The 27631-nt window shown below is 36.0% G+C and overlaps 1 protein-coding gene across 2 annotated transcripts in view; it reads right to left on the bottom strand.

Moving 5' to 3' along the window:
* Positions 1 to 27631, bottom strand: part of SRBD1 (S1 RNA binding domain 1) — a 121574-nt gene that overhangs the window by 27517 nt on the left and 66426 nt on the right. For both annotated transcript variants that reach the window (XM_079298246.1, XM_079298247.1), the window contains one exon: positions 21525 to 21607. In XM_079298246.1, coding sequence (XP_079154372.1) covers positions 21525 to 21607 — 83 coding nt within the window. The remainder of the gene's footprint in view (positions 1 to 21524; positions 21608 to 27631) is intronic.

The following is a 27631-nucleotide window of genomic DNA, read 5'->3' as shown; positions in this document are numbered from 1 at the left end:
TACAAATGTATAAAGTTTACAAGACACTTACCAAGTCAGAGCTTTTAACTATTGCATATATTAATGCATTCATTGTAAATCTGTAATCTGATCACAGAATCATTAATTTTAAAAACTAAGCTTTATTTCCCTTGAAAAATCTTTTATTTCATAATTTATCTAAAACTTAAATAAAGCTTTAGGCAAGCTTGGATAAACATGCAAAAAAGTTATAAATTAAGTGTTTAAAAAATTAAGACCTAATACTTTGGAAACTCTGAAAAAGATAATTTTAAAATCAGGTATAATTATGAATTCTGATTATAAAAACATTTTTGTCCAAAAAGCAACTACTGGTTCAGTTTTTTTTAAATAACATTTGTAAGTAGGAGTAAGAGAGTTTTCTATTTGTACCAGCATTTACAACTCCAAGCCCGTATATCACTGAGTAAGAGGAGAACTAACATCACCTCTGATTTTGCAGCACTGTCTCTCACTACTTGCAGATTACTTACGACTTCCAGAATCAAAGCTCCATTGAAATCACAGGCTGATGTCCCTTTACATTCATTAAGGACAGAAGTTTAATAGCAGTTTTATCTGTGCTTAGCAGCTCTGGGAGTTAAAAGATGAGGTGGCAGATGGGTCAACCAAATATTAGACAGGATTGTTCAGTGTGTATCAGCTGCACCAAATTATTAGTTAAACTAAAATAATCCAGAATTTTAAAATATGAAAAAATAAATTGTTCTCTTTTTTTGCAGGGAATTTGTATTTTAAGAACAGCAAAAGACAGTTGTTCTAAATAACCTAGATTAGGGCATCAAGCTTTTAATCAATCCTCACACAAGTTAGCAGTTGCTCTGATAGAAAATCAGATAACTGAGACACCTTAGATCAGCCATGGCAGACCTTCCTCTTCTGGAACACACAAAGATGGGCAAAGAAGCTCAAGTGTAAGTCTTGTAGAGAGTTCTAAAGCACATGGCTGGGAGAGTTGATGCAAAGACTGCAGCTAATTCATATGCTGTTGTGGTGGAGTAGACAGCTTGCCTGGAGATTTGTCATCACTAATTTTGGCCCAAGCAACATCATCCCTCCCCTGTGAAAGGAGGTTACAAGGACTCTCAAACTGCAAATTCATCTCAGACTGATATACAAAGGATGAGAGTCTTGGCTACACCAAGATTTGGTGTGTATCACCCAAGGTTCAAAGGCAATTCTTGCACCCAAAGGCAATCCCACAAATACATACTACTATGGTAGATAGGTCAGTAGACTCAGAGTAATAATTAGCTTTCCATATGATTGCAAAATAAAGAAAAGTTCAAGGAAGAAAAAAAACAAACATTAAGGTACACTGGGAAAAAAAGTTTAAGACAACCACTCCATCTTTTACTCTTTAGAAACACAGGCAGTCAATAATGTGAAGAGGAAAATGCAGCTACTAAGAGTCAAGAAAATCTGCATGTTAGAGTAGTGAATTCTCAAAAACTCTGAAGTGAATTCTCAAAAACATCAGAAGTACTCAACTTCTTCCAAACTTCCAGTGGCAGATAACGTATAGCTGGTACTGCAGAGCTACTAAGTGGTGACTTTTGGGTTTGGTGTACTTTACTCAGACTACTTTGACCTGTAGGTGACAGAACTTCTGGGAGATATTTACTTACAGAAACAGTTCTGGTTTTGCTAGGCTATTCTAAAATTAGAATAGTAATAACCTCCCCTGCAACAGTCACACACATATTGCAGAACATTTAAACTTCCCACTACTTTGGTATAGGCATCTGAAAACAGTCCCAGTCTCACAGATGACAAATCAAACCCACAAGAACTTAATGATTCCTCTTATACTAAAAGAGAAATAAATAAGCCAGAAAGGATCACAATTCTTCATTTCCTACTACAACCCAAGCATCATTATCCAGAGGTGAACAGTACCCATTTAGCTTCTCCAATATTTTATGATGTTCATGAATTGATTGCTGTGTTTGGTGATTGCTTGGACAAGGGACAGCTTACAAATGTTTATCTTTGTTTTCAGCTGTCCACGTATCAGTACTAAACAATTAAAATACAGCTTCCAAAGAAAAGGATATTTAGAACTAATAAACATTTCTCATCAAATCATTGTCTTATTTATTACCACAGGAGTAAGAGAGTGCTGCAACTGAACCTATTATATCCTCTTTCAGAAGAAGCAATGACATCAGTTCATGGACAAAAATTAGTCTGCCCTCTTTTCTGAGTTATTTTCAAGTAGGAATCAAGATCTGGATTCAACTATGCTATCCCCTCAGACTAACAAATCTGTCCCCTCAAATTAATGTCTGGACAAGATGCTGGAAAACCAAACTACTAATACTTCATTGTGCTAAAATATGCATTTCCTTTATCCGAAATTCTGTGTTTAAGTCACAATTAGTGAAAGTTCTCTTGGAGAGTTGCAGCTTTAGAACATTATCAATAGCTACTGACACAAAACAAACACAAAAAAGTTTGCTTTGCCAAACTTATTACACAGCAGTCTGAAACTTTACCCACAAATTTCTTTGTCACATACACAAGTGTTGTAATACCACAGTTCCAGCCTACTGTTTCTTCAGATACCAGACACTTATGCTGCCATTTTCAGAAGACTATTGCATTTGACTAGAATTTACTCTTATTTTCAACTGGTTCAAAGGTTTCAGAAAGCATTCATATCTTTAAAGAGATTATATTAATCTATTTTTTTATTTTCCTAGTTATGAGATGAGAAAAACAGGCAAAAAGACACTCATGGGGAAAAAAAAAAAATCACAATCTGAAAGGTCTCTCACTCAGGATGCATTCACTTCAAGAGATAGAAGCCTTAGCAAACTACTTTCCAATGCCCTGAAAAACTAATCCCAACAACACATTAAGATATGCCATTTACTTGGGACATTAGCTTTTCTGAAAAGATTGTGGAAGAGGCATAATGCCTTCTTAAATAGAGCTGGGAAATTATAGGGTACCTACTAATAGCAATGCTGGATCAGATCTCAGGATGTGATAAAAGAGAAAGACACTCTAATGACACGCACAGAGAGGGAAGGAATGCTATGAAAACAAAGAGCATGGACATACTCTTTTGCACACAATTCAAGCCAATAACTGCACCATGACCCTTCTTATCCACACTTACAAGATCTTCCAGCAAAATGCCTGGGTTCTGTAACAGCCCTACTCAGAATAAAGTACTTCTTAACAATGTCCCTCGGGTAAGCAAGGAAAAGCTGGGGCAGGACCATATTTTCCTGAGATATCCCTCACATATTCATTCATCACAACACATATACACAATATCCATCAACACAGCTTAACTATAGCACTGTAGAGAGAAGCAGTTGTGGAGGAAGAGGTCCCTGACAACTTACACTTCCTAAGACAAGAGTGACAGCATGATCAGTAACACTGCTTCAGAACAGCCTTCATTAGGAATAAAAGTAGCCTTTATTTATAATTTAGGAATAAATGGATTTAACACTCCTTTCATCACACAGACAAATTTAAAAAAATAACATTTCCTTTACTTCCCCCCTCTAGTTTATTACATCCATCAGACAAATTAAAATAAAATGAATTACAACTATACAGCAGGAATAAAGGCTGGAGAAAGAAAATACTCAAATAGATGGTGAGGGGTTTAAAATTTACAGATTGTCCAGATTATCAACCCACCTACTCTGAGGTTTTGCAAAGTCTAAATTTATGCTGATCTTAAGGGAGCAAACAGATATGAGAATTTTCATTCATAGCACATTTCTATACAAGTTGAGGAAGTAAAATTGAAATAATGTGCGATCACTTAAAACAGTTACAGGAAAAGCAAAAAAAAAAAAAAAAAAAACCAAACCAAAACAAAAGGTGTTACGAGGCTACTTAATTCCTCTGCCCAGACAAATGTGTCAACCCCAGAAAAAGTCCAGGTTCACCAAATAATTTTTAATTTTGCTCTGTAATAATGACATTCAGCATTGAAACTACTACAAAAAGAACAACTTGTTCCTGTAAAACAAATGAGTTTGAATACCCTAAATGTATGCTTACCTGGCTGAAACTAATGTTTTCCATTAAAATTTTAACTTGCAAGCCAAGATTTTTGTGATTGCAAATCACTAGTGTTTCAGTCCTTAATTTGATAATCATTCTGTCATAACACACTCTTCTTTAAAAAAAAGACAGCATATGAAACAACCATACACATTACTGAAAATTTACCACAGATTGCTAAAGAAGTAATACCATAAAAAGTCACCATTAAACATGTAATTAAATAAAAACCCAACCTATTTTAAATGTTAAGTCTTACTGCTGAGAAGTTATAAGAAAAATCCTACCTGTGTTACTGTGCATGGGAATAGTGTGAAGTTAGTCTCACCTGTTCTCTGTATTCTCCTAATTATTTTTGCATGAAAAGTGTTTATTTACAGGCAGTAATACATGAAGAGAATGTGTTTCTATGGCAAATGACATGGCAGACAGCATTTCAAAAGGATAATCACGTTCCACTGCATCCAATGGGTCAGTAAGCATTTACCTGTAGGCCCTGCACTTCCAAGTGCAGTTCAAGGTCCCAGTACTTCCCTCTGCATTTTGCACTGTTTGGGTCCAACTTCACTAGAGCTCAACTTTCCTTTGAAGCATTGCCACATCAGGGCTGTTTAAGAATGAAATCTGCTTGCCCTTAGGGCTTGATAGAGATGAAGGGCAAAATTCTGGCTCCACTTGAAGTCAGTGGGCAGTTGGCCATTTAATTCAATTGATCTACTATTTCACAGTGACCTTAAGGGTATACCAAAAAGCTTGTACCTATGTGTGCTGCCTTTGCTTGCAGGAAAAAGTGGTGGCATGTATTAGTTCTCAACAATGTCTGGGTGGAAACTAAAATGGTTTTATTTTGAACCTTCACATCAAGCTCACAAGCATTCACACAAAACTACAGAACTGTAAACATTGGTTCATCAACAAAGTTTATCTTCTGGTTGGGGTTCAAAAATTCATTTTAAAATTTAGAAACTACAGAACAGGCACCTGAGAAAACATTCACTTTCACTTAGTCTAGATCCTTTCAAAGGAAAGGATGAAGCAAATTATATTTTATTGCACCGCAAGAAGTCCCATGGTTTTTAATATTAACTAAAATGTGGCTGTACCAGTGCCAGATCACAAACATCCCAGGAGACATAAGCAAGACATATTTCCCATTACCACCTCAGCAACTAAACAAACTACAGTGGCACAGGTCGGATGAATATATCAATTTGTGCATCACCACAGGCAGGTGTAAATCTATAGGGAAGGTTTTATAAAAGCAATTAAGCAGTCAAAAGAACAGTTAATCAGAAATGCTAACTAGAGTATATAGAAAATAATGTTTTTAATCTATCAGCAGCTCAACAACTTACAATCAATTGCACTATTATCCACATCTTTAGAAAACAAGATTTAAATGCTTCCAAATACAAATCACACAAATTTACTCTTACAGGACTGTACAGATAACCTGTGGAAAACCCCAAATATTTTCCTGTGTTTTACTTCTCACACTCAAGTAAAGCCATCCATCCAGGGACAGATGCTGGGATGCTTCCATCTCCTCTTTTTTCAACTCCCTTACATAAATAATAATCTCTTTCAAAGTTAAAAATACTCGTCTTCCTTCTCAGCTAATGTATATGGGCATTTCATATCCTTATTTAGAAGCTTGGCAAGAAACACACAGGGAAACTGATTTTGCATAATGTCTCTCTCTTTCCTACTTTCAACATTCTGGCATAATATTAAAGACCAACTCAGTAAAGTCAACAGCAGAATATTTGTGTTATGCACTGCTTTCTCGGTTTTTGACCAGAAATTACATCAGTAATCAATGCTCAGAAAAATTGTTACTAACATAAGGTTTTCCTCATACCCAAAATTTTAAAAATAAATAGTAATAAAAAGGCTGCAGTTAGTAATTTTTATCTAAAGACAGACACTGTAGTATTTGTACAGTCATTAAAAACATTTTCCACTTATTTTCGTCATGTAAAATGAAAATATATTCCATCACTGGAATGATAACACAACCTAGATTCTCCTAGCTAGCCCAGGAGAGAAAAAAAAGGGGAATGACAATTAATCCAATTAATGACAGAGAAGCTATTAGGATGAGTACTTATCAGGTCAGGTTCAAAAACACATCAGAAGCAACAGTGTTAAAAAAACAGAAAAGAAAAATGAAAAAAGAAAAAAGCTCACACTCTGTGTGCTGAGTAGCACTATTAAACTCAGATGCAGGGTTGTGTTTAGGTTGGACAGGCCCCAACAGTAGAACAAAGTCAGTCTGTCTTAGTACCATAACCAAATTCTACAAGTTAACAGCTTTTCATGAAAAGCTGCCATTTCAAAATGTCAATCAAACCTGAATATAAGTGGGAACTCCTGCAGAAATAACCAGCTGCAGGTTTGAAAAACATTTTTCACTGAAAGTGGAAACACAAAAGATGTTTGAATGAGATCTCTTTTCATTCCTGTAACAGTAGACGGTCATTTTCACAACATCAAGGACAAAAACACAAGACAAAATTGCAAATAATGTCTTGAAAGAACCATTTGCAGGGGTGATGAATGATTCAAGTTACAAATGACAGAATTATTGGCAAATGGAAACTCATTAATATGAAAAAGCTTCTCTTATAAGACTGCAGTTTGTCTCCACTTTCTCTCATTGTAACTGAATGGTTAGGTATGTATTAATTTCATTGCATGTTTACTATTGGCTTTCTAACCTTGAGGCAGCAGCTTGCACCAAGATGATCCAATTCACAGTATAACTCTTTTTGGGGGTTCACACATTTAGTAAACAACAGAACTACTTTCAGCTAATAAAAATGCAGATTCTAACAGAGCAAAGTTAAAACTTATGATCTACCCACCGAGAGAACATAAGTTTTCCTATTCACTTCTGGACATACAAACATAAGTCACATTTACTCAACAAACCAAGGGAAAAATATTATTTATACAAGTGTGCATTATAATGGAAAGCCAGCTTACCTAAAGAATATGGCACAAAGAAAGCCACTTTCTCTACCATCTGAAATATGCATGCCATATCTGAAAATTAATCTGCTGTCCAAATACAGACACCATTAATTTCTTATTCAACAATTGGACTGATACAGCAGTAATTTGTTTCACAAATCTCCATTTTCAATCTCATGAAACAAATTTACTCAACAGGGTGACTTAGTAAAGAGTTAAACCAGTATATAAGATCCCCCTTTCCAAAAGGTAACACCTGCACTATAGTATCATTATCCATTTTGATTATTAAAAACAAGTAATAAAAGAATAAATTGCACAGCAGATGAACACCTCAGTATGTCTCAGAATTTAGAGTATTAATATAAACATAGTGCCCTATACATATTTATCTCCTTCCATCATGACTCTCAGTATGATAATCACATGAATGAGAAAAAGTTAACTCTTTTGAGTGATACCTTTACCTTTAAGTTATGCTTTCCACGGAACTGAAAACAGATTTACAAGTTACATAAATACCACAAATGAGGATGTGATGAAACAGCAGTTATAGTAAATGCAATTGAGCATACTTAGGATGTTAAGAGTTTGAAGAGTTGTAAATAACATAAAACTCTTCAGCAGCATTCACTGAAGAATAAGATGATACACAACATAAACAGAAACAACTTATCACTATAACCTCACTGTACTGAGGTATCGCCTACATGATTTAATTTCACACTATAGTACTGCTTTCTATAGAATATATTAATTTCTGATATCCCAAATCTTAATGTTCCTATTGCAATGAATATACACATATTACACTGCAATATGCATTTCTCTAGCTACAGGCTGCAGCACACTAATAGCTACCTTAGAACTCTTCCTTACGTTTAAAAATCACTTCTAGAATCACAACAGAAATGTATCAATACTGCTCTCAACAAGAAGACAAAAAAATACAGTAAGATTTCTTATAATTAACTCTTGTTCTTATCACTTGGTATCACCAACATTTATTTTTAATTAAGCTGGAGCATATATACTTAACTCTGATGTTTTTTGAGTGAACAATTGGCCATATGAAGAAATAGGTTAAGCAATATTAATTTGATCATAAAATGCTGCTACCAAACCATTTAAAACTGAGACAGAAAAAATGAAAAAAGGAAAGAAACAAACTGTGCCAAACCTAGTGCAAGCAGAGTGTTTTTGAACATTCTCAAAAGCATTTACTATTTACTTCAGGAAACAGCTTACAAGTCAAAACACGCTGGAGATTTTTTCATTTTGTTTTGCTTTGAGCTGCCAATTGTTAGTCAAGATTACTATTCATTTTACAGGAGTGTTAAGAATGCAAATGGTTAACAGTAGTATAAACTATATACTTGGTTTAAGTTTGAATGTCTAAAACTATTACACACTGCATTCATCTGCATTCCCTGTTTATGGGAATGAAATATGTAGTCATTTGAAGTCCACAATATGTATACTGTGTTTGTAATAACTGCAGATTTTACAAGCACATTATTCTTTCCATTAGGATTAAAACCTCACCGAATAGCAATTTGTGAAAGAATTCTAGCAGGGCCCTGAGCCCAGAACTCTGACCTCTGATGAGATGCTTGGCAGCAACAAACTCTAGGTCTAAGCAAAACATCTGGTTTGAGTTAGACTTCCTGAAAAAATAGCCCCTGTACTGGGGAAACTGGTATTCACTCAGCTTTGTCTATACACTTTGACTGACTGCAACACTGTTGGGAGGGGGGTGCAGCGAGGAAGAGAAAAAAATTGCTTTGCCAGAATGCACGTCAATCACTGCAGACTTCTTGGTGGCCTCCGAAGAGCCAGGCACTTACACTAGGAGACACTGTACACGTTCGTTCAAGCTTCTTGGATTTTTGCTATTGCACTCCATTGCTCAAGGTTTTTTTCAGAATTAGAGCCAACTCTGAATTATCTAATCCAAAACTACAGTCAAGCTCAAAATATAAATTTTGCCTGAAGAAATAGTTTCTGCAGATTCTTTTTAAACAATAAATGTTTTATCATCATTTTTCTTACAAATTTAGACAATCACTGTCATCATGAAATGAATGAGGATATTCCCAACAAAAACACAAACTCTTGCTGCCAAGAAATTTGTAAGAACAGCAACAGCTTTTGGTTGGCTCCCAAGATTTTCCTTAGGCAACACATTGTTACATGCAGTACCTAGAAATAAGAGTAGGACAGAAGGGTAACTAAAGAGAATGCTGATACAGTGGAGCGGGTGTCTTGAGCCTCCTGCTCTCAGACCTGTAATCAGCAGAAGCTCCAGCAAGAAGGATAAGAAAAGGACAGAGCTGGCTCTTGCTTCTCATCTTCCTGGATTGGGAAGTACACCCTATCACAGGGTAGGTGAAAAGGAAGAAATGCACAATGATTGCAGGCTCGGCAAGAGTTGCACTTGGCTCAACAGCGCGGGTAAGGAGCACAAGAACAGCTTGGTGCGGTGGGTAGGACACAGCTTGGCTTATAGACATAACTGCCAAGAACTATGCGGCTAAACTCAAGCGACCAAATGGTTTTTTTGCTGGACACTTTGCATTTTTAAGTATCATAGTGAAGTCTTTTTAAAGAAGTTGAGCTGTAATAATGAAACAACCAGCAGTAGTTAGTGAAACCTATTACATTAATAGGTTCACAAAGCAGTATTAAAAATCTTACATAGGCTAAGGAAGCTCAAGATAATTGAATCTGAAAGCAGCAGATAGAAAATTTAATGGAGATCTCTGTCAACACAATCATCAATGTTGTAAATACACATATAAATATAAGAGATGTGTAAAAATATTTATCTGTGCAAAACTTCACTACATACAGAAAAATTAGCCTTTCAGCACTATTAGTAGCACCTATTTCTATTGGCTGAATATTTTTTCTCTACGCTGTCTAGTTAATAAAATATATTGTCGTGAAAAAAAAGCATTTGAAAAATTATTTTCGTCTATCTACTGCTCTATTGCAACCAATATTATGTCATTACTGTATATTGTTAATGTGCTCATAGTTTATTTTCTTCCTGTGATTGTTAATGCAATAATATTTTTATGCCTGTTCTAGCAGTAACTCTACACTGGAATTAAATTTCAATTTCTACTTTCCACCTCCAAAATTTTAAATTAAATGCCACTGATACCGACCCCCTGCATTCAGGCAAAATGCAGCCACCAACTCACAAAGGGACATTTATAAAATAAGCCTTGCTTGTTTGAACTGCAACACTGCCATCACTGGAGTTTCATCTGGGAGACTTAAATAAATAAAAATAAACCCAAGTAATAAACACCATATTTTATGGAGCTGCATGAATTAAAAAAAAAAAAAAAAAAAGAAAATAGGTCTTTCTGGCAAACTTGAAAGAATAGACTTAAAAAAGCTGCCTCTCTCATTCCAGAAGACTTCTGGCCCCCACCACTCAATGCCATTTATGAAGGACAGTCAGCTGTGGGCAACAGGGCCACCCACCCAAGTGCCCGTGGTGCCCTTTGGAGTTGCAATGAGATGCCCTTCTGTGCACGACTACATGGAAAACAAAACAACATTCCAAAGTAAGGCAACTTTGGAAATTTCTGAGTGCAACAGGAGTAATGAATCCTACAAATATCTCAAGCAACATGAGGCATGTGGAAAAACAGAGCTTCTTAGCCCAAGGCTTTGTAATATATAGTTATGTTCTCCATGAAGCTAAATTTTTCTACTACTGACGGCATTCCAGTGGCCCTGTTATCCAAATGTATGATATGAAACAGTTTTTTTGCTTTTGAAAAAATAAATCACATATGTCCAAAGACTTTAGTTTTCTGGAAGACTGAATATAATTTTAGAATCATCATCATCAGCTGGTTGACAGCAATAAAGACAACATTCACTTTAAATAACCCTGAATTATATACAGTTGAGTAAATTTGAATTTGTTTTGCTTTAAGGTCTTCCAAAGTTGAAGCCAACATGCTGAACAAAAATATTAAACTATCTATAACCCTGTGTCAACATATGATGCTACTGGGAATGGTAAGTGAATTAATTTTCCAAGGAAAATTAATTACTTATGACTTACAGTTGTAAAAGCAAACAACGTAACTCTGGATTAGGGCACATTTAATTTCTGTTTGGAGTAGCGATTAAATTAATTTCATATAATTCATGGTATGTAATGGAAAGCAGAACAAAGATGAAATCTTAGACAATGACTGACACAGAAAAAAGTGTATATTTATGTTCCTGATACAAAAATAAAGGTCACAGATATTAATCACTGTCTAGTGAAACATGATTTTAGTTTCGAAAATGATTTTTTCAATACTGTTTGTTAGGATAAGTGTTATTAGGAGGATAAAAATCTAAAAAGCAACAAATTACAAAATATCAGAGAAACTTTGCATGCTACATTGTCTCAGTGAAAAAAGACCACAATTTTCAGAGATGTTTGTTGAAGGACATAACTGTCACAAAACTATCATGAGGAACAGCAACATTAACTTAAGTTCCTCCTACATTAAGTTCATCTTCTTAGTCCTCAAGAGAATAAAAATTTGACCACAGGTCGAATATTAAAACAAATACATACATTAACATTGTATGAATTTTATTAGTTACTAACATTTTATAGTAGAGAGTTAATGAGAAAAAGAAATTCACAGCTTAAGTAAACATATGAAAGAATTCTTGCAGCATTCCATAATTTGCTGTTTGTTCAAACGACATAAAAATTATTATTTTATGTATTTCATTGCAAAACATCAAGCTCTTACTTTATGGTAATACCAACCAATCAAACCATATGTATTAGTAAACCATTTATGGTCTTAAAGTATCATAAGAATTTTAATTGCCACTTGTGTCTTCCTACTGAACGAAAGCACAAATTTACTGCTGATTTCAGATTTTTGGGTATCAAATCAACATCTGCTGTGCTACAAACTCACATGGAATCACTCAAAAGCACAATAGTATTTTTTTTCTTATGAGTCAAATGAATATACTGTTAATTCATGAAACCAAAACAACAGATGCAACAGATGACCACAGAACAGCAAGCAGTGACTATGGAATTCCACCAACAAATAATATTTACATTTGCAATGTTTAAACTGGCCCCCCACATGCACTCAAAGCAAGTGATTCACATCCCTACTGCCACTTATACCTAGCTTTAGATACTATAGAGATGTTTTTTACTGTGGTAATAGTTTCAGCGATTTTATCATTAGAACATTTATATTAAAATCTGAATATAATTCATAACAGAACATCTCAGAAATTAACTTACTTGACATAAAAGATGACTAAGCCAGAAACACAAATTCACAAATACAAAGAGCTCATAATGGGTACAAGTAATACCATAAGTAATCTGCAGCTCTCTGGCTGTTTTTTAACTATTTTTAAGACTATCTCAAAAATGCAAAGAACTTATAAAAATTTAAGTGAAACCTAGATGAAAGGAGCTGAACAATTCTTCAGTGCTAAACTTGTGTAGTTTCACTGAATATTATTCAACACTTAAGATGCAAAAAGGAAACCCAACAGCATCTCACACATTTCAGAAGCTGTTCAACCAAAAACTTATACAAAAACAGATTTTATAATTCCATTTTCTGTTTCAGCTTTTAGTCAGCCAAGTTTTTCCAATGCAATGCACAGAGAAGCCATATCAAGCCGATTTGCAGGATCTGAGTCTCACAATTCCCATCTTGCTCCTCTTGCCACTTGGCTCCCTCATCCAAACAAGTCTTTCAAAAAGTTCAATCTGCCTGAGTGGATTTTCACTCAGGTGGCTTGCCTTTGTTTGAATTAGCTTTGCGCAAGTAGACTTACAAAACTGAAAAAAAGAAATCAAACTGAAATAATAAACAGGCTTACAGACAGGTTACCCTATATCCAGGCAATCCTGCTCATGGCTTTCTATGTGCTGCTTTTATGGAGGTCTGGAAGTAAATAACCTTTACAACTATTTTAATGAACAATAACACATAGCACTTGAACCCTATTACAGCACAAATCACAATTCTGTTGCTATATGGTGACAAAAACCTTCATAACAAACTTCTGCCAAGAGAACTGGTAATTAAGCAATCAGAAACAAACTGACAGGGAGGGGAAATCTGACCAGCAGCTGTTTCCTATCAACACCCTTAGATCATCCCACCTCAGTACAGCAACACTTCTGGAGCTTCCCTACAAGCTCAGCAGCTCTGTAAAAGCCCACATATACAGGTACAAACTCTCTAACAATGAACAGCAGCAGTGTGACGGGGATTAATAGCAGTAATGTCCAAAATTTACCTGCAGCTCAAGTTGCTTAAAAAGACACCTCTCTGACAAGAAACAGTGCAAAATGCAGTGTCCACAGTGCATTTTTGGTGACAGCAGCAAAAGGAGATGCAGTCCACAGGCAGCTTCATGAGTGACATGTGCAGATGGGGTGATATCGCTGTGCACTTGCACTCTTTGTAAATACACATGCACACATTTTCCTTCATTTCCTTAAAGGGGCAGCATCTCACCCCACTAAGCTGGCATGTTTTCCTGGAGATGCCAGTAAATATATTGTACTAACTAAAATAACTAATAGCACAACAGTCATTTCTTTCTATATCCCTTTCCTTTGCTGCAAATAGCTGTAATAGACTAGCTAAAGTTTATTGTGCTTTGCTGGCAGAACATTTGATTTCTCTTTGCCAGCCAGAGAATAGGTAGATGCAACCAGAGAGACTGCCAAGTTACAGGATATATAAACCACTCCTGGCAGTCAGCAGAATTGCTGCTGAAGATTAAATTACACAAACTTGCCAGAGGTGTAACTTACTTGGAAAGCACTCTTAAGTTTTGTTCACCTACTTCAGTGGGGTGGGGAAGCATCCAAAACATTATGGGGTTATTACCTCTCCCTGGCAAAGCTGTCTGCAAAGACTCTGCTCCCATTGGATGTCAGAGGGCTTGGCTCACAGAGCTCTACTTTTCAAAATGAAAAGCTCATAATTTACCCTAAAAATTATGTTGGGCAAAGAGCACTTTTTTTTTTTTTTCTGATTTCCTCACAGGGCTAATATTTCATCAATACTACAGGAAAATAAAGGATTCCATAACTTGCTCAGTGCTAGAAGTCCTGTATTAAGCACAAACCGATTCACCAGCCTACAAATCCATTTAAGTAAAGAAATTCTTAAATAAGGAATTCCTTACTGACAAGACACTGGGTTTTTGGACTGCTCTTTATATTTTATAGCTACAGCTACCACACCCTGTCCCTTAAAATCTTGACTATTTCTCTCCTTTTCCCACAAATGTCAAGGCAAGCAATCCCTTGCAGAGCAAAAGCATTCAACAACAATAATCTCTTTGCAGGAGACTACAGGTTCACAGGAGAGGTTTAAGTTTCCTTTGTTGAGGAGTAGAGCTAAGAGCATAGTGAAATACTATCATGCATGTCCCTTTCTTTAAAGTCCCAGTGAGTTTATTCAGAGATGAGATTCAATACAGAAGCAGCCCAAAAGTTGTCCAGTAACTTTTTTTTTTCTTTTTAATTTACAGTAATGGCAACATATCGTTCAGCTTATTTTTAAAGTTTATGTACGTATATCCAGTTTCTTTCATTTCAGTCAGATTCCAGCCCACTAGCATAACTCCTTTTATTAGGTTTTTCAACTTAAGGGACATCCATAACTAACCACCTGCCATATACTGACCAAAAGGAGAGATTTATATTTATTACTAAGCTGTTTGATTACTGCAAGATACACATAACTGAATATTGGTATTCTCTTTGCTTTGCTTAAGCAAAGGTTCTCTGTAGGCAACCACTCCAATTTAAGTACAGAAAACCATAAACAAGCTCATGAAATTCCAATGTTGTCCAAGGAGGTTCAGTTCTTTGCTGAACTGTGTGTGTACATTCAGTGTAGTAATACAGAAGGAATGCTTTTTGTAGACAGGCTGTTCAACTGGATGTTGAAACCTGCAACCTACAATTCTGACCAGCAAACAACATTCCTGCTAAACTGTGTTTCCACAGGAGCGATGTGAGTCACACGAAATAAAGCACTGCTCACCTAATAAAATGTCCCCTTTTCTTAATCAAAAACTGTAAGTTGCAAACCCACACAAACTTTACAGGAAGCTGAAGTTTAAGGCTGTTTTGATGATCCCACCTCCGAGGTTTAAAAAAAAGACATTCTTGCACATCATGTCATTATACTCTCACATCATACATGAGTGATTCTTTTGTGCTGTCCAAGTAACATACCTAACTACTCATATACTCTATGGGTCAATCAAGAAAACCCTCCATAATGAAGAAAAAAGTGAAATAAACCCCTTAAATATTCTGTGAAAAACACTCTCCTGACTGGAAAAACAATCAGCTCGATACTTTGCTCCACGCTCTTAAACAAAAGCGTACTACATGAAGATGTAAACAAAATCAGACACCAAGAAGGATTCAAAGTCTCATATATATCACCATTAAAAACTGTATCTATTCTAAGGAAAAAAGATCATAAAGGTTTTCTCAAACCAACACATTCTTTGGGATAACCAGCGTTCAGATTCTGACAACTCATTTGCAGTCATTAACTACTTCACAGCCTTTTTTTTTTTTTTTTTGTTAGAAGCTTTCTATTTCAACACAAATTTTCAAGTTTCCATTACTAGAGAAACAACACACCATTTCTTTACCCAAACAAAGCTACTAAGTTTGTTGGGGTTTTGTAAGTACAGTCTAAAAATACCTGCAGTGCAAGGGATGAGCCAGGTTCTGTTGCAGTAAAGACAACAGAAATTATGCAGAGAACTTTTCAGCCCACAGCTGAATCAGGCTGATACAACTATGCCTCTACTATTACACTTTGAGTTATCCCTGAGGTCTCCCCTTTTGATCCCTCTATTTCTAAAATGTTGCTATAGATCAGCTCTCAGCTATCTCCATTGCATCAAATATACAGTCAGATTGTGTCAAGCAAATAATATGAATGATGGGTGTTCATCAGAAAAAATAAAATTAAGTAGTACTACTATAAAAAGTGAGGTTAATACCACACCTCTCAACAGGAAGGTTAACAGCTCTCCTGTTGCAGAGAGACCAGCTAGAGGCAAAAAAAAGTATCTCAGCAGTGATGATGCCATCCACAGACATCTTCTGAGGGAAGAAGACATGCAACAAATGAGAAGGGCTATGATATGCAATTTCAGGAGAGGCCAGTAACATCCTTCCACCACTGTCTATCAGTTGTTCCTCACTGGCCCTGAGACAAGGAAGGAGGACCCAGGCAAGGATGGCCTGCAGCAGCAGACAGCATTCTACACAGACTTCTAGGAGAAAGAAAAAAGCTCCTTCCTTTCCAACTGAGACACAACCTCCAGTGAGATGCTTCACTATTAACCACCTGGCTGTGGATTTTAAAGCCTTTGTAACTGCAAAGCCATAATTAAGAGAACTGGTCCAACTAAAGAGAAAGCACATCTGATTAAAAGCATTCTCTAAAGCTGCACTGTCATTTACCAAAACATACCTACCTTTGGAGGGAAAAAAATCAAACCTAGAAGGAATATCAAATTGCAACTGAAACAATACAACGTCCTGCGCGTAATAATGAAATGCAAAACCAATGCACTCCAACAACTAGAGGACCATGGAAAGGAACATGGACAGGAAGGACAAAAAAGGCATTTCCAGGTTCAGATACTATCACTCTGATTAGGCTTTATGAAACATTCCTTTGATCAGGACCTTCCAGCCTTACATGGAAAACAAAACAAGAATTAGCTCAATCTTCTTTTTTTTCTTGAGAGGATGCTACTTAAGAGTATTGTTTACAGATTTTATTTATTTGATACAAAATGTTCCAGATATATCTATAATCAAGTATTGTCCCACTTCAGAGGTCACAGAACTACATATATTATCCCTTACATTCTTTTAGGATGATAATTTCCAAACATGTTCAACAGTGAAGATGTTACCACCTAAAAACAGACTATGAACAGGTCTTTGGATACCCAAATTATAAGGACCAAATAGGATGCTGCTATTTCAAGATCATACATTGTGCACACTTTTTAATATTACACAGAATTTGTCAAAAATTCTAGTCCTTCAACACATATTTTGTTTATAGGCTACAGATGAGTATGACCTCCATCTATCTCTTTCTCTAGAGGTTACTGGTTTACTGGGGTGTTTTAGGTTCCAAGGATTTTGTGCATTAAATGAATGAACATCAAAAGACCAACCAAACATAACATTCATTTAGCTTTATTTTTCATTTATCATATAACAGAGATTGAGATTTTGATATTTTAAAAGTATATTAATTTAATTCCCCTCTTTAATATTATGAAAGTTTATGCTTAGTCCTGCTTCACTCATCTCTGAAAAGTTAGGTTTTTATTTGAGACTAAAGATTTTTTTGTCTTCTTATTAATTTTCTTTGCTCTGAAAATTAAATTCCCTAACCACAACCTTCATTAAGTAGCTTTGTTCTCAAGTTTTATCTATATCTTCCAAGATCATTACAACTGCAATGGCAATTCATGGCCAAAATTCAGTGTACAATATAATAAACTCTTGAGCCACTAACTACTTCTCTGTGAATAGATATTTAGCTTTGAACTGGCATGGGGAGGTGACGGGGCATATTCTGTATCAGGCAGAATCTGGGCATCATCTTCATGTTCAACTACAGAAGAAATCATACTAATATGGCCTGAAGGTGATAAATTCATTTTGGCTAGGTTCCTGTCTGGGAGGAAAGAACAATTTTCCTAATGAGATAAAGATGATGGAAGACAAGGACCTTTAGGCAATTGGAATTTAGTCTGAGAGAAGCTCTAATAAATCAGGTTGTGCTTCTCTTTGTTTAAGGAAATACCTGTTAGAAGATCTGGGGCCTGTTTATTTTTCTCTGACAAACCTGATTTTCTTGGCAGTGGACAAACTCAGAATCATAAATTGAAATGAGAATAAAAGCAGGTGGCCAAGTTCAAGTTTCAATTTTTTTTTTTTTCATCTAAAGTAAACAAATCCCAGCTGATGGGACTCAATTTACACAGATCTGCTACTTGGGAACTTACAATTCCATATTCAAAGTATCCACACCCAGATGAGCAGATTTGCTTGGAAAAGTTGCATTAGAAAAACTGGAGAACACCAATATTCTCACAACTCTGCATACCAAATACAAGAGACTAGATGGGAGGGATCTGAATTCCCATGGAAGTAGCAATTGGAGAAGATGCAGCCCCTTCACTCAGTTGTCTTTGTGTGGCACACACTCCACAGACTTGGGGCAAGCTCATATTGTGAGCAATGGATTTAGTACATGACCACTTCACTTTCCTGTGGCACTGCTATCATTGCTGATAGCAGCAGAGCACCTCCTGCCCAAGGGGGTCACTCAGCTGAACACACAATGATCCTGTACCACAGTTGCATTACAAAAGCTACAGATATCATCAGGCAGATTCTGCTTCACCAGTCCCTCACTTCAACCTCTAAGAAAGAACAGAAATTATTGTCTCTGTCACTGCCTTTCAAGTAGAGTAGTTTGGGACCTCTGGCTATCCTAAACTAACAGAGGCCATGTCCCAAGTCAGGCTGCTGTAAAGGCAGCTGCCCCAGCTCCACTCCCCTGCAATCTGTGCACTGCTGCCCCTCTGTTATGCCAACCTAGGACATCATGTAGTCCTTACCAACACCACGAAAAGATTGGGCCACTTGGGAGGAGTAACAGAAAAGGCAGGACCATCCTCTCAGGGAGTTCAAACTTGGATCAACACACAGTGAGTGTGTAATCATCCCTCAAGAAACCACCGTGTCATTTGTGCTATACAGCTTCTGTGGTCATGGGTAGCAGCAGAGTCTCAGCTTGCCTCTGCCTAATTGCTGACAGACTAATCACTATCCCTCTTTCAGGACAAGAATGCCAAAACCTGCGTTTGTCAGATTTTTGAATATCAGTTTCAGGGTGTTTAAGAAAGGAAAGGTCATATTTAAATGCCAGGTCTAAAGTTACTATAGGCTAAGAAAGCAACTACCTCTGTGAAAAGACTGTTGTATTCCTGATCTGGACTCTGCACTGCGTATTTCCCCACAGAAATTAATAAAACACTACAGCCAGTATTTAAAATATAAATTAAAATGTAATAAAGTCTTTCAAGTTGCCTTGGATATTATAAAATTATTTTCCTGAAATACTCCTTATCTGAGGGATTATATCAGCCACTACTCTGAGACTCCCTATATAACAAAATAGCTTTTTCCGCAAGTGTCCTCTGAGACACCAGCAAGTGGCTGTCTCTCTAAAAGGAAGAAGGACAGAAAATCTTAATTCCTCTTCTCCTCCCATTCCCTGCCTGTGCCACAAGAGAGCTGTCACGCCCAAAGGGAGCAGACCTTCTGACTTTCTTTCCAAGAGTGCAAATTTGCTTTCAGCAACATCAAAGATTCAGCACTTGAGAAATTTATGTATCTTTGAACAAACATGCTATAGCTTCTGTGGTGATCCTTAAGAATGTCCAACAGGACATTTATCTACCTTAGAGATTTATTCAAGCTAGGACAAGAATTAAAAAAGCATATAGTTGGGAATGAACAATATTTGAGGTCTATCTCTATTCTAGGCTTCTAGGAATTATTTCTCCAAAACTTTTCATCTAACCAATTTGGACAATAACAAATAACACAGTTGGGCATTTACTCAAAACACAGCTGTAGTGGATCAAGAAGCTCCTCTGGAAGGGCCAGGAACATGGTACTTACCTTGCTCTCAATGAAAGAAAAGTAAATGACACCAGCTGCAGTCTCTCAGACTGCAGTGAGCTGCTGCAACATTGTTCATTGCAACATTCATCTCATAGTATAACGAGCCCAAAACCATATGACCATCACCAATTCCATCTCTTTTTGCTGTAGATGTATGCATGTACAATGTCCACATGGGCCACAGGTGTTGGTATTAATTTAAATCAATACCTTCTAGACATTGCAATGCAAGCTCCTAGTACTTAAGAATGCACAGTATACTGCAAATGGTAAAATATTCAATCTTGGAACTATTGTTTTAAAAAAAATTACTTTCTCTAAATGCTGACATAGCATTTCAAGCTTCTTTTATTTCTTTTTAATACATGTTTCTCTAAAGCAAGGATGAACAAAAATCTGTATCACTTCATTATTTTTGTTTCAACATATCACTGATACTGTTATAAATTAAAGCCCTGGGTCTCCACAAATAAAGAAACACTTCAGACTGAAGCTCTTCTTTTTGCCAGATGACCAACCACACCTATATTTATAGCTGCCACCATTAAAGCACATTTTTACTGAAATCTGGACACATATGGTAAAGAAATCTACAGTGTTTCAGCCCTTCAAAACAATTTCCCTCAAAGAGTATGGTATAATTGATACCAGAAGATTATTTAAGTTAGGTTTACTAATAAGTTTGCAGTTAGCAAGCAACATGAATAAATTCTATAATCTGTGGTAATACAAGTAGGACTTATAAAAGCAGTTCTGAATTCTACTTTAACTGATTAAAATGCTGACCTCAGTTCTGTAAAAACAAAACAGGACATACGTTTCTTGGAAGATTTTCATAACACCTTCTCTTTGTCACACCATCTTTAGGAGTGGCAGCAAGGGATTCTAGGTTGTTAATTGCATTCTATCCCATTAATACTCATAAACTCACCTGAAAGAACAGATCCAGACAGTTCTATCCTTTTGTTCTGAATTCTGCTGTAGTCTTTCAAATTTACTCACATTGGATAGTTTCAAAAATACAGAGAAAAGCACATGCCATATTTTCTGGATAATTTTCTTTCTTCTTTATTTGGTGGGACTTAAGCACATGCATAAATGCTTTCCTGATTCAATGCCAATATGCTATAAAACGACAATAACTTATGTACCACTTCTTAACATAATGCTCCTTGTAAAGAAACTTGGAAAGTAAAAGTTTTTTCTAAGAAATAACCTACAAAAAGTTACAAAAAAAATCACAATTGTCAAATATTTTCCAATTCAGCTTCACTAAACGAAAAACTTCAAAACAAACCCTTTTATTACAAACTTCTAAGAAGGAATGCACCTAATAGTACTAATTAACGGCTTGTAAATGGAGGATCAATATCTCATTGTATTTTACACAAAGAGCTAAAACCCCATTGCTGTAACAATACAGAAAAAGAGAAAGCTTTACAGATCAGGTTACCTGTCTGATTTGATGTTTTTAATAGACTATACATCTGGCTACAGCCATTTCAGAGTCTCAATCACAATCATTAAAAGTAGAGATTTTTAAAAAGGCAGTTTATGACTTAAGTATTTACTATCATTCCATCAACTCTGAAAATGTCTTTTAAAGGAGACATAACTAGCTGGCAATTACAAAGCAGCATTTTGGTGTTGCTCTATATCATGACAGATTACTTAGATTAAATGATATGTATTATCTTACCTGATACATTCCAACTCCTAGGTGTTTGGGCTCAATTTTCACTAGCTCAGCTAATGGGTCTTGGACACGTCTAGCTATGGAAACTGAAAAACAGAATTAGAAAACAGATATCACTTTTCTCTGAAAAACCTGAATAATGTAATTGTTTTTACTAAGGTGTTTTTGGGTTTTTTTACATCTTCTATGCATCTTATTTTTTTAAAACCTGGATATAATCAGCAATATCAGAAATCTTTTTTCATTGTTAGACAAGGATATCACATGTATAATCAAACTTTCTATTTGAATAATTCTAGCAAAGACCTAGGGACATTTTAAACTGTAATCATGACATTTAAAAAGTTCTTCTAAGCCACAGTTAATAAATAAAACCACGTACACTGTATTTTTCCCTTTGTACTCATACTAAATACATATGTAATATTTAACATGCAACTCTGTAAAACCTTTAACCTGAAATGACAGATACGAAGAAACAAACATTTAAAAAAATAAAAGTATCTGTTCACAGACTTATTTATCTAATACAGTATTTCCTAAGGTAGGTGTCAGATAATTATATATTCATTTAATTCAACCATCAAATTCAGTGTTCATTTTGAAAATGCTTCTTGGACTTAACTAATCTGAGCTGCACACCAAAACACATCAATTTGTAATCTGCCACCCTTATCACCACATTTAGAAAAACAAAAGCAATTTCCAACATTTTTTATGCCATTAAGATCACATTGGAAGAACCTTTGGTCTTCTAAATCCAAATGTTGAAACAAGATTGTATTTTTGAAGGCTGAATTTATTGATAAACTATTTTCTTTCCAAATAAGGACCAAAGATTTAAAAAAGCCAAACAAATAAAACCCTAATAACAAAACAAAAACATCAGAACTCCGAAATTAAAAACAAAACAAATCCCTCAAAAAAACCCCAAAAAAACCCCAAAAAAACCCAATGCCCAACCTTGTTGCCAGGGCTATTTTTTCTACCACAGGCACTTGTGCAAGAATAGGAAAAGTGGGACCAAAGAAAGTTGTGGGTCTTTAAAAGTTATGTCCAGAATCAACCACATAGGGCACCAGTCATTTTAACAGTGTTTTATATTTAAATACATTTTTAAGCAAATCAGGAGAAGGTTAGAGGAGGAACTGACAGGATTCAGGAGTAAATATATACATATATACACACACACACACACACACAGTGGTTTGGTCACAATGCTAAAACAAGAATACTGGCAGTATGTCCAGCATTCACCAGCTGATTTCACACAGACACATGTATGAAAACATGAACATGGCTATAATTATCATATATATAAAATAAGCTATAAGCCCCTTTAATGTCTCACAGAAGTAATGTATTCATTCACAGAGCTGTTTAGGTTGGACACACCTCTGGAGAACACAGGCTGCCTTGTCTAAAATCCCTGCTGAAACAGGGTTTGCTACAGCAGGTTGCCCCAGATCATGTCCAGCTGGGTGGAGACTTCACAATCTGTCTGGTCAATCCATTCGAGTGTTGGGCCACGCTAACATCAGACAAATGTTTTCTCATGTCCAGATTGAATTTGCTATCTTGCAGTCTGTGTCCATTGCCTCTTGTCCTAACAGTGGGCTCTACTGAGAAGGATCTGCTGTTCTCTTCCTCATTCCCTCCCATCAGGTACTTACAACCCTTTTTAAGATCCCCCTGAGCCTCCTCCAGGCAGAGCATTTCCAGTTTTCTTGGGTTTTACTTGTATGAAACATGCTCCAGTCTTTAATCATCATTGCAGCCTAATTTAAACAGCAACCATCACTACTGTAGGGTGTTAAAGGCTCCACAGCATTTCAGAAAAGGAGTTGACTAAACATTTGTACTTCAAGCCAAAACAGTAGCCAGAGATATGCAGGCTCCTCAAACCACAACTGCAAAGTTTATCAATTAAATGCTGCACTAGAGACCTCACTTTTAAAGATTTGCACTGTTAAATGCACAGTTAACACTAAGTTCATTGCTCGGTCATGCAAGACTTTTCATATCCTGTAATATCCATTTTAACATGCTGACAAAGGCAGTTTGCTAGCTAGGCTCAGAAAGCACTGTGCTGGTGACATCTGATATGCCTGCTTCTCTGATAGAGAAGTTCTGAATTCAAAGATAATCACGTACGTTTTCTTTTCAAAAAAAAAACCCACAAAAGGTTCATCAGTCTAGGTACACCAGTTATCCCTTAGACGAGTATAGCTCACTGCAGAAATGCTTTTCTTTAACAATAATTCATACTAATTACTTTGAAATATTAGTCACCCACCACCTAACAAAGTGAAACAAAACACCAATGAAAGTAGTATTGATCCAAACCAGAAAACAACGATGTACATCTCCTGACTGCACTGCTGCCTATGCATACAGACTATATTTGTCCTTCAGCAACCATCATTAAACTTGGCTTCTTTAATACACATACAGTGTTCTAGAGATATTTCTTTTAGTTCTAATGACAAAACATTTCAAAAGTTATATTTTAGATAAGCTGAGAGCAAATACCTCTCACTGTCCATATCTCCTTTCATTGTATCTTGTAAAAACTGACAAATATATGGAGAGGTTGATACAGGAATTTTCCAAGCACAGCTTTCTCTTGGGAACCTTCAGTTAAAAAGTAAAATTTAGACTCTTTTTGTCATATTAGCTGGGTTGACAATGCTGTCATATCCCTAGGAGGCTTCCAGTGGAGGCGTAGGACCTGATCCAGCAAAGCACTTCAGCACAGATGCATGTCAGAATTCCCACTGGAACGAGCAAAACTATTCACACGCATAAAGTTACACAGACATTTAAGTGCTTTCCTGGATCAGGCCTAATAGTTACAATATTGAAGCAGGAAGATCAACTAGCAGTCAGTTACACAATTAAGGGATGCAGCTCCTATGGTCAATACCAGCAGGATAGCTGACCTGCCTAATTCCCACTAAAGCTGCAATTTCACTCCAGAACATGTCCAATTAATAAATAAAAGAGAGCACAGTAGGAAAATGCAAAAGTTGTCCACATTCTGACTAGGCAGAAATTCAGTCAAGATCAACATCTACCTACTCTTTTACAGGCCAACCCATTTGTTTTTTGCTAGACTAGTTACACACCTCACTAGATGCATCTTTTTTGGGGGCAGTGAGGCTCCACTCTGGCCATTTGATCCAAGTGGCTGGAGTCTCACAACACAGGCAGAGCAGTTAGCCAAGAAATAATGAAAGTTCTGCAGAAGTGTGAGGTCTACTACAGTGGAGCAGAGACAGTAAAACCTGATGGTCTGGCATTTTCTTCCTAAAAACTAAAGCAAAACTATAAAACTTGTTTTTCATTTTCTACTATTTTACACTGGGTACATTGCAGAAACCATGCATTTTTAGAAAACTAACAATGAAACAGGTACTCCTGTAAGGTATTCTTCACTTTTGTCCAAGCAAAAAAAGATTAAATTATATTATGGCATGCAGGGCAAAATGAGAAAATCAGATTTCTCAAAAGTTATCAGCACAACCAAATATTAAAAGTTTGAGCAATATCTTTATTAAAATACAGTAGTCTAAGTGAAATGTGAAAAAAGTCCTGATCAATATTAAATAGGGTATTAACATCAGGATGACATGACCCTCTATTAGAAAATCACCACAAGACTTGCACACCCCATAAAGGCAAAGCTTGGAGTTGTGAAATAAGATGAAAATATTATTGCAACACTTGGAAAGGTAGTAACATACTGTGTTGCCTTCCATTAAATTTATGTAAAATTTTAACACTGGAAGGGATAGAATGTGCAGGTGGTCCTCTGACTTGAGCATAGATGTATTTCACATACAAGTGCAATGAGAAACAAAGATTACAGCAAGCATATTTACTGTAATCCTGTCTTGTCATTATATAGGACATATTATGCCACTTCATTAAAAAAGCAGTTTCACTGCTTGGAACTCTCAATTCACTCCATACTTTGGTTATTTGACAAGACAAACTCAGCAGACAGTAAAGTATGTTTTGTGTGTCACTGATGAAGATGTCATTGTGGTGGGCAAAAAACATCCCTAAGAGTTACTTGCACAGCTCATGCCAATCTCTGTGTCTGATCTTCACAGAAAGTGAGGAATTACATTTAAATGTTTTGTTTCCTAATGGTTAATAAGCAGATATGCCCTCACAAACTAGCAAACACACCTAATTATGTGGCTACTCCTGTCTTAAAGACCAAATCAACAATTTTAAATGGAGGAATTTAAAATTGAGACTATTTTCTTCACATAACATTGTTTCTGTAGTAATTGCCACAACAAGCAATAGCATTTTTTCACACAAATCACAAAGGAGAGTTTTCACTCAGGAATACTGATAATAGTTTTCAGGTTAAATCTTTTCAGACTAAAGACAGAAAAAACTTGCCACACTCAACAGTGAAGGGTCAAAAAAACAGCAGCCTTACTATTACCCTGCACGGTATCAATACAAGGGCCATGTCAGCTGCCTGCACTAAAAAAAACAGAATTAGTGCTAACTCCTTCAGCTACCTGCCTCCCTAAGGCAATCATTAAGAGCCAAATCAGACATGCAGACTATTTAGGGTAGGACAGATGGAAATCTTGTCAACTAGATGAAATTTATTATGGTTTCAAGTCTTGTGCCCACTTTGGGGGAAGGCTGCCAACTTCTGTGTTCACACAATGGCATATTGAAATGCTTTCTTTTTGCATTGTTTTATGTAAGAGCCACACCATAAAGCAGGTGCTTAGATAAGGAAATAGTGAAAATGAAGAATTATTTTGGTTATGGGTAGAAGAACAAAAAAGTTTCAATTTCTTTCAGTTACAATGGCATTCAAATGCTGCTTAACACTGTAAGCAGAAAAAAGCTTTTGACCAAAAGTCCAGGATGATGGCATTCCTCCTTTTAAACACATCTTTACATAAGGATAAAAATATGCCTGAGTCAATAACTGTGATAGCTTAGCTATCCCACACGAGTAGAAGCATTTGTTTTGTGCTTTGAAAAAATGTGAAGCTGCCAGATGTGAAGGCAGTAGATAGTTTTATAAATGCTTTACAAACAAATACATGGCAACCACAAGCTATTAAGCTATGATGACTTCAATTCTGTCATAAATGAGAACATTTTGTATCTTCATTATAAAGCCTTAGCATTTTATTCTTGCTGAGACATGCTACTATAACATCCAAGTAACTCATCCACCCCCTTATTTTAAATTAACCTTCACAGCTCAAAAGTCTGGGTTAAAACTTCAGTGTCAATGAAATAAAAAAATAAGGTAATCAGGGACTAACTCACAAATGCATAAATAATTACTGTCAATATATCATACCAGAGTAGATATGGAAACATTACAACTTTTAAAATCCTTTTATAAAGCCTATTATTGTGCTCAAGATCAATTACTCTCCATAAGTATCTGCAATAATGTTTACTCAGTGATCGATTGTTCAGGTTTCCTGAGTCCTGGAAGCTTTCTATCCTGTTGACCTGAATTTCACCCTCCTTGCAAAGGATACAGTGAAACGTACAGTAGTCTTTTCATTAAGCATTCTTTCTCAGTAGGTCAGGATTTGTGACACAGTTTTGAATCCTCATATATCTTCTTGGTGGGTTTAAAGTATGCAATTTATTTTAAGCAACTGTTCAACAGCTGCATTTCATCCAAAGCTCTTCTGTAGCAAGCGAGCAGGTTTTTGTTTTAAAAAGGTTACATTTTAGTTTACTTTTAACTCCATAAAACTGATAATCTGTTATTTGCCTAAGATTAATGAAATAATGAATGACAATATTCTACTTATTTTTTTGTTGTTGTAATAAATATCTTTAAAAGAGATGGGTTGAATACAACAAGAAAGTTAGAAATACACTTAAAGAGAAAACTTGGACAACTGAATATTACCATGCAGCTTTTTTAAGTCAATATTTTTTCTCAGAAACTCTCAAAAGGACTTTTCTCAAGCATTAGTAGTTTCGGTATCATGGAATAGTATCCATTTTTATCCAAGACGAGACAAGGGACATGCAATCACTTAATTGAAGCCTGACATGATTTCTCTGTCAGAGATGAGTTAGTGTCAAAAGATGAT

The sequence above is a fragment of the Erithacus rubecula genome (genome assembly GCF_903797595.1).
Source record: "Erithacus rubecula genome assembly, chromosome: 2".
In the NCBI taxonomy this organism is placed as follows: Eukaryota; Metazoa; Chordata; class Aves; order Passeriformes; family Muscicapidae; genus Erithacus; species Erithacus rubecula.
The sequence above is the reverse complement of the archived record's forward strand: the minus strand, read 5'-3'. Positions and strand labels throughout refer to the sequence as shown.